We start from the raw sequence: 7,988 nt of genomic DNA, 5'->3' as shown, positions 1-7,988 counted from the left end.
CTCATTTGATAGAGAATATCTTGCCATGAGTTCCTGATATGGTACTGTCCATTAAACTGCAAATTTGGCAACTCTTAACAGGTATTGTCCATTAAACCCCATATCTGCATCACTTCTCATGCCTTGGAAACACACCATTTATGCCAATTCAGACACCATCCATGCGACCAGACTCCATTCACATTCTAGTGCTCGATGCTGCAAATGAATCCAAGAACAATATGGTTGGAATTCAATTCAGACCAGCTTCCCAGTTAAGAGGAAGCCTTACCGATCAAATATGAGGGCGTTAAATCACAAATTACTGATGATTCTGAATGCGCGTGGCTCCCACATTAACAAGTGCAGCATTCTTTGTTTTCTGGAAGTATTTAACAAGGTTTCGCCATGGTTTCCAGCTGGCTTCTGGCAAATTTCCACCCTGGTCATAGCATATCCTCCTTTGTGTTTTCTGGCCTTTTCTGATGTTTCATTCTCACCTGCTTCCTTATATTACTAACAGCATTTTTTGTTTGAAGCAGCAGCCATGCACGACATGCAAACAAGTTCATGCTATTCTTGAACAAAGAGAACTTAAAATATCCTCTCTTGTTTCATTAGAAAAGTGAGCAACTGATTGGCTTTGTGATTATTATACTTTAATTAAAAGCAGATATAAGAATCCAGATAAGCAAATATGTAGGCAATGATAAGAAGTAACATCTGTCAGTCAAAGTGAACCATCTGAACTTCCAATACTTGTTAGATTTAGACAAACCTATTGGTAGCAATTTGACATTAGAAATGTTGCTTTCATTGTTGTAGAAACAACAATATGTTACATCGAAAAAATGTAATACGTATACAGATCTTTGGAAAATTGTATTCAATTGGTTTGTGTCAAAGGTGCTCCGCTAAAATTTGCACCAATGTAGAAATACAAGCCAACGAATTCTACTTTGAGTTATTGGCAAAATCTATCTGCTGCTTCAACACGTTGATACAAGTGGAGTTAATTACATGTCAATGTATTCCTGAGACTGGATGATCCTCACAAGCTCCTTCAAGTTAGCTAATACATGCCTTGGTCCCAAACTTTCAGCTCCAATGTAGTTTAAAAGCTGCTCTAAATCCTACCAAACGAAAACAAAATGTGATTGGCAAAATACAAATGCATATAAAATATCAGATGCCTTATGCTTAGGTAGTCCGTACAAGCTCTCACTGCATATTTTGCATAAAATTACATGCAGGATTTGCAATGAAGTTTTAGGGACTGGAAAGCATCAGCAACATCCTTGGCATTATTTTGTATACATTATTCTACATTAATGTTTTCTGCCAAGAGATATTTCCTCAACAAAGTTCATGTGCACAAGTATGAGTTTCTGAATCTAACCGGACAATCTCAGAACATGAACAAGGATTTTCTGGTATACATTGACTTTCACCATTTGTTCATACAAACATTTAAATGACGATCAGTTCAACCAGCAAGGCACATAATCTACCTTGAAGACTACAGATTTAATGACATGATTCAAGTGAAAATTAATTAAAAAGTTCTAAAGCAATTATTTTCTATATTTATTTTGTTCAGATTTAGACCTTTTGATACGAATAAAAAAAATATTCCGAAGTCAGATCAAGTAGATATGGAGATACATATTGATGCCAACTTCTACCTTAAACAGAGAGACAGAAGCACAATAAAGCATAGAAGATGAACCTTATTCAACAAAAATATTGCATATGCTGCTCTTGTAGGATCTTGGCCTTCCAGAAAGAGTGGAAATTCTGTAGGCTTTACATTCATGCCCATAAGAATTGGATTTGCTGACAAATCTGATGATATAGACTCAACTGAAGGAGCATAGTCATGAATATATGAACGTGAGCCTCCCAAGCGCAAAGGATATCGTAGAGGAACATCAAGGTACGATGCAATAAGCAATACAGCCTGCAAAGCAAGGAAGAAAATAAATAACAAGCCGACCCTGATATCTCTACCTGCCTACCATGATAGCTCTACAAAGTGAGACTCTTGAGCATGATGTGTTTTGCTACACAGCTACATGCAAAATTTCAAAATCACATGAACTTTAATACAACTTGAACTCAAATTTAAGAGAGATGAGCAGAAGACAATGCATATTCAGTTGTCAGGCCATGTCAGCTACGTAACTTTTTCAAAAAGAAAAGAAAACGAAAACTTACATGTGCAACATAACCAAGAACAGTTGCAGAGCTCTGAACCTCCTTCTTGCCACTGAAAAAGCTAATCTGTTTTAATGGGCGTGCAGGTAGTTGCAAACCTAAAATTGTTAAAGGCGACAGTTGTGGAGGTTTAGATACATTTGGAGAGCGTGATGAAATATAATCTCCTGAGAAATATTTGTTTCATCTCAGTATACACTCCAGAAACCAAGAAAGAGCAATAATATGAAAGATATTAAAAATGAAACATTGATCAATAACAATTATTGGGACATAACATTGTGGCAACCCATTGTGCCAATAGAAAATGGTTTCCTTATTAGACATTCTAAAATCACTTGAAGACCAAACCTGCCACCCAATTTTCTGCTCTCCTGGAACTACAGCTGGTTCCATGGTTCATCATAAAGTCACTGAAGCAACCCAGCAATGGATAATAGTGCACTTACCTTTAAAGAACCACAAAGAAACAATAGATATATGGATCAAAATTCAGCTTTATAATGTCATTCCCCTGAGTGGTTCCATGGTGCCGGCATGAGTGCAGAAAAACAACCACATACAAGTGTTGAATCATCACTCTGATGATTGGGTAAACCATTATATCTTAGCCACTGTTTTTAACGGCAGAAATGAAAGTGCATTGTGAAATCACTGCCACATGTAGTATTTCATCGTGCAATACAAAATCAGCTCTAAAATGAGAGGCCCAAAGTCGACTTTGTTTAACGTGTATTTTGACATTTGAGCAAGTGTAAGGAATTGAAACAAAATAAGACTCAATAGTATGAGTACTAAATGACTTTTGAGCTATACTTTAACACCAACTCCTTAAATCAAAATTTCCTATATTGTTTAATGTTAGTTCCATCCACATTTAATATGTTCTTCACCTCTTCCCTTTCTCTTTTCTGAGGTTCTCTCTGGCCCACATATCCAAGCAAGTAGATGTTTTCTCATTGGACTGAATTACCAGTCCTCTTTCAACATCAGGGCAAGAAGAACAAGCCACCTGTATCTTATACAATGAGGAAACAAGCAACTAATTGCTAGTGAAACCAGCATAGTGGATCAAAGTATCTAAATTGGTTCTTCCATTTTTGACCATAACAGGCAAAATCCTGTGATTCCTCCAATTTACTCATTTCTAAAATTTTCCCTCATAGTTTAAGCATACAACCACCATACATACAATGCTTGTCATCAATATGCGATCAGCTAATGTTGATGTGTACATAGGCTGCCAACATTCCAACCAAAAAAATAAAGACAATCATATGATTCTATTGCACAGGCTTTCCTTCAAGATCAGATGGTATCCATAACTTTAAAACAAACAATTTTGCTGCTTTTCAAAGTGAACTGGCATTTACTCATTGCATAACACTCTATAACAATATTCCACCTACAGGGCCCTGTTCTTGTATTAGACAGCATGATTTTCTATATAAACTGAATTTATTGAAACTATCTCTCTCGCAATCTTTTACCCATCAGTTCTACGCTCTATCCTAAGTCCATACATACTTCAATAAAAGCTTCACTCCACAAAATTCCCATAGTCGAAGTATAAAATGTCTATTTAACAATTAATATGTTCTACCCTTAGCAATATTCTTGGATTTGAACACACACATACATACTGGATACCTATGTTCTCGAATAATGCTTTCATATTTTTTTTATTTTTTTGATTATTTGTTCACACTTATATGAATGTTTCAAGTCATTTGCAATTAGAGTGACAGTTTAAGCCTTTAATCAAATTAAACTCAAATGGTAAAGTTTGCTGCAGTACAAAATAAGCAGAAGTTATTATGTATTTGGCCTGACCAGCACGAGTCCAACATACTTCGATAAATTTTATGATGTACTCAGAAAAATAAATAGCAGATGACTAAGACACATAAAAAGTGACCTTTGCATCTGTAGGGCACATGCAGATTAGCTCATTGACATTAACGGAGTACATAAAGCATCCACATTACGCACCTCTATGACATGGATGTTTGCACCTAAGAGTCAAGAACCTAATTTGTTTATGTTACCTAATCTGACAATACAAAAATATTAAACTATTAAAACATGATGTGTATGCACGCAAGCATGTGTATATGAGAGAGAGTGAGAGAGAGAGAGAGAGCTCCTGATATGTTACCTGAACTATGCTTCTCCCTGTATGTCTGTTCATCTAGGCCCTCCACAGGATAGAGGGCAGCAACTTGTCGAACCATATATTGCTGCCTTGTGCGCAGCATCTTTTGCAGGTTTCTGAGATGCCCATAACCCCTTCTTCCAGATAGTAACTTATTAGCTTCCTATGAAAGAATAAACCACAAAATAATAGTAAGTTTGATACTAAGCCAGAAACAGTTTAGCTCACACTTACAAGGATTATTACATAGAAGCCTCATGATAAAACAAGATACTTACTACCGGTCTAACTGAAAACAATCAAATAGAATTTTCTTTTCTTTGCAACATATGCAAAGACTACTATATATATGGTTCTTATATAAGCTTTTAAATACATGATGTTGACAAGCTGCTAAAGATGAAGTATATCAAATGTTGCTACAAGTTCACAAAACTGTCACACACAAACTATATGGATACTTGTAAAAGCCATTTAGTTGGACAGCGATCAGCTCATGTAAGAAATTCATTTGAATTTATATTTTTTCAGGAGAATTTTTCATTTGTTAATGTATCATCTGTAACCAACTTATGGGTCTTCATGTAATTAAATGCAACTTCCTGCAGGTATCCTGCACCAGAGCCCTCTGCCTTGTTGGGCTTCATACAAGTCCCTCGACTTGCATCATATAGATTTACAACTTGGCTCATTAGCTGCATCGGCTTGCAGCCAGAATGTCCAGTAGTTGAGTTGCAGGAATTACTTAAATGGTGAGGGGGAATCGACCTGAACCCCCCCCCCCCCCCCCCCCCACCCAATTAATTGATCCCATCACTAATACCTCTCTCAATTCCTTGTACCATCATCTCTGAAGCTTAAGGTATTTCATCACCAAGGCCTTAGCCTTAAATTAAGATTGCAGGTGAACCATTTGGAGCAATAGCAATTTGAAAAGCTACAGTTCCAAGTATGCTGCAACTTTAATTGCAGGTAAGCAAACACCCTCTAAATGACATGAAAAACTTAAAGATAACTGATAGCTAAAACAATATCAAGTTATCAAAAAGCAAGAAGGTCACAGTTAGTTTATTTTCAAAGTGTACAGAAGCAAATGGCAATGTTCATACAATGTTGTACGTCAATCAACATGTATTAGCAATCAATCCAAGCTGCACAATCTAGCAGACATTGTGTTTTTTTTTTTTTTTTTTTTTTTTTTTTTTTTTGGGTGGGGTGGGGGGAGGTCTGCAAGATACTGTGCTTTCGAGGAGCAAAAGTTTTATTTTACAGCTGTCATATAGGAGACCTCCAGGCTCCAAGTCAATAGTGATCCTAGTGAAGATGTAAAATTCTCAGATTAGAAAAAAAGCTCTCTCAAACTTATCAGGAAATCTTCAATAACATAACATTGCACTATTCATATCTATAACGGCGACCAAGATAACTTCATATGGCTTCCTCCACAAATCAAAATCATTATCTGACAAACCCTAAATTGCAATTTTAAAAATAATACGTAGCAGCCAATAGATACAGATTGCGCTGCCAAAACAACAGGAAGATGCACTTATCTATTACCATATTCCTTCAGGGGAGAAAAAGTAAAAGAGCCATTTCTATCTAAAATTCTGAGGTACCTGCAGTTGCTGGTGTGCTGCAGAGAGAGTCTTGCCAGCTACTAATAACATTCTGATTGCAAGCCAAAGCTGTTCTCTTTGATTCTTGACATCATCTGATGTTTTCATGATGTGCATTGACAAATTCCCTAGTGCAACCTTCCGGGTTTCCAGCTTTTGTCTCATCTCCTCCAACTCATTAGTCTGACACAGCGATTCTCTCCTAACCTGTTCACCATACCGCCACACCGCTAACCAGCGAACTAATCAATTGAAGACCCAGAAAGAAAATGACAAGAACAAATAAAAGACAATCTAGACCATAATTTTTCAACAAAATCAACAAAAACAAAAAAGAAAGAGAAAAAGGAAAAGAGAACTAATATCTTGAATCAGAGTCAAGATATTAGTTATTCACCAAAAAAAAAAAAAGTTTCATGAGATCAAATCACATTTCTCATTGTGCTTTCATTATTAGCCAAAACGATTCTCTAATTCCCAAACTATGATTGGTGATTCTCCAGCAGTAAGCACCAAAATACTTAAACTAAAATTCTTGACTCCGAAATTCCAAGCAAAAAACCTTTTGATTCAGGGTTTCCAGTTTTATCATCCAGAATAACATAACCAATCTCCGGAGAAAAGAAAGGACAATATCGTCGGAATAAGAAGAATTCATCAAATTAGATCACATTCCTCGGTTCGTATTTCCACCATTTCAATCAAGAATCGAGGAACAAACGAAAAATATGACTATCCGATCTAATTTCCTGCTTCTTAAACCAAGATTCACCACCCTCAATTAAAACATAAAAGACATGCCTAACTCAGGAAAAATAATGAATTTAAAAATTTCTAAATTCAAGATTCCCAAGGGAAAACCTTTTGCAATTACCCGATCCAATCGTTACTCAAAGAACAAAAGCATGCAACCTTTAGATTAAAATAGGGACACCAGAACCCGAAAAACCCTACCTCTATGATCGACTCCAACTTCTGGGCCAGAGACTCCTTCCTCTCCTTAGCCTTCTTGAGGGCGGAAGAGAGGCTCCAGAAGCGGGCAAGCTCCTGCTGGAGGTCCTCCCACTCGACGATCTTGGGAGTCTCCGCTCCCTCGATCCCCTCGAGGGTCAAGAGCCCCAACTCCGATCCCGTCGCCATGGATCCTGCCGCCAAGAGTTCTTGCTCGCTGCTGGCTCGATTGGAATCCATGGTCGGAGCTCCTCATCGCATCCGAGGAACCAAGATGCGGGGAGGGTCGAGGGTCATCGGCGATTCCCGGCAAGAAGCCAAGGTTTGGGAGGGGTGGGGATCGCGTAAAGGTGGGACTTCTATTCTTTCCTTTTTTGAGAGAGGGCGAGGAGAGCGAGGGAGTTATGGGGACTGGTCGTTGGTGCGCCACCGAGAACCGATCGGCCGCAACGCTCCAAAAGAAACGCCTGCGGGATTATTATTTGTGGGTTTTAAACGTTAAGAAATCGTTGGAGGAAGGATTAATGAAACTAGGATGCTTGTTGTTTGATAAAAGTTCATTGAGGGATTGGCACGTGCAAGGCACGTGATATTAATTTATATAAATAATTTAAGATTTTTTTTACATGGATATCCTTCTAAATATCGAATTTTGTATGGATACCCTTCCAAAATTGATATTTGCATATATACCTTCGTAAAACACTCGTTTTGCTATTCTACCTTTTTTTTATCCTCATTTTTGTATATGTATCCACCCATTTAACGCCGTTAAAAAATTAACGGTTTCAAATTAAAATGACTAAAATATTCTTAATAGGTACATGTGCAAAAAAAAAATATTTATGAGACAACCGTAATGAAGGACAAAAAAGTAATTTTAAAATTTTATTTTATTTTTAATTAAAATAAATATGGTTTTTATTAATGGTGTTAAAAAAACTACTATATTAGGGGCATTTGTGTAAAAACAATGTTTTTTTGAGGGTACAGAAATAAATATAAATTTTAAGAGAGTTTTCATGCATATTTAAATTTTTAGAAGGATATTCATGCAAAAAAAAATT

General features: G+C 36.8%; 1 protein-coding gene across 2 annotated transcripts; it reads right to left on the bottom strand.

Annotated features, from left to right (window-relative positions):
* Positions 1-746: 746 nt before the first annotated feature.
* On the bottom strand, positions 747-7,444 carry LOC103709047 (vacuolar protein sorting 38-like). 2 transcript variants are annotated; one of them, XM_088703269.2, is made up of 6 exons: positions 6,925-7,444; positions 5,971-6,177; positions 4,355-4,514; positions 2,197-2,363; positions 1,709-1,939; positions 747-1,112 (listed from the first exon to the last, which is right to left on the bottom strand). In XM_088703269.2, the coding sequence occupies exons 1-6, from the start codon at positions 7,159-7,161 to the stop codon at positions 996-998; spliced, it is 1,119 nt and encodes a 372-aa protein (XP_088559395.2). In that variant the 5' UTR covers positions 7,162-7,444; the 3' UTR covers positions 747-995. The 2 variants fall into 2 exon arrangements, with proteins under 2 accessions (XP_088559395.2, XP_088559396.1); XM_088703270.2 differs by having other exon boundaries at positions 2,197-2,294; positions 6,925-7,432.
* Between the last annotated feature and the right edge of the window lie 544 nt (positions 7,445-7,988).

The sequence above is a fragment of the Phoenix dactylifera genome, chromosome 8, assembly GCF_051530095.1.
Source record: "Phoenix dactylifera cultivar Ajwa chromosome 8, Ajwa_hap1_PhDact_Kaust_v1.1, whole genome shotgun sequence".
Taxonomy (NCBI): domain Eukaryota; kingdom Viridiplantae; phylum Streptophyta; class Magnoliopsida; order Arecales; family Arecaceae; genus Phoenix; species Phoenix dactylifera.
This window is presented reverse-complemented; position numbering and strand designations above follow the sequence as displayed.

Coding starts and splice junctions, on each gene's coding strand:
- LOC103709047 (XM_088703269.2), bottom strand. CDS start 7,161: ATGGATTCCAATCGAGCCAGCAGCGAGCAAGAACTCTTGGCGGCAGGA. Junction 6,178..6,924: donor AGTTGGAGTCGATCATAGAG/GTAGGGTTTTTC, acceptor TATGGTGAACAG/GTTAGGAGAGAATCGCTGTG. Junction 4,515..5,970: donor CAGCACACCAGCAACTGCAG/GTACCTCAGAAT, acceptor ATTCTTTCATAG/GAAGCTAATAAGTTACTATC.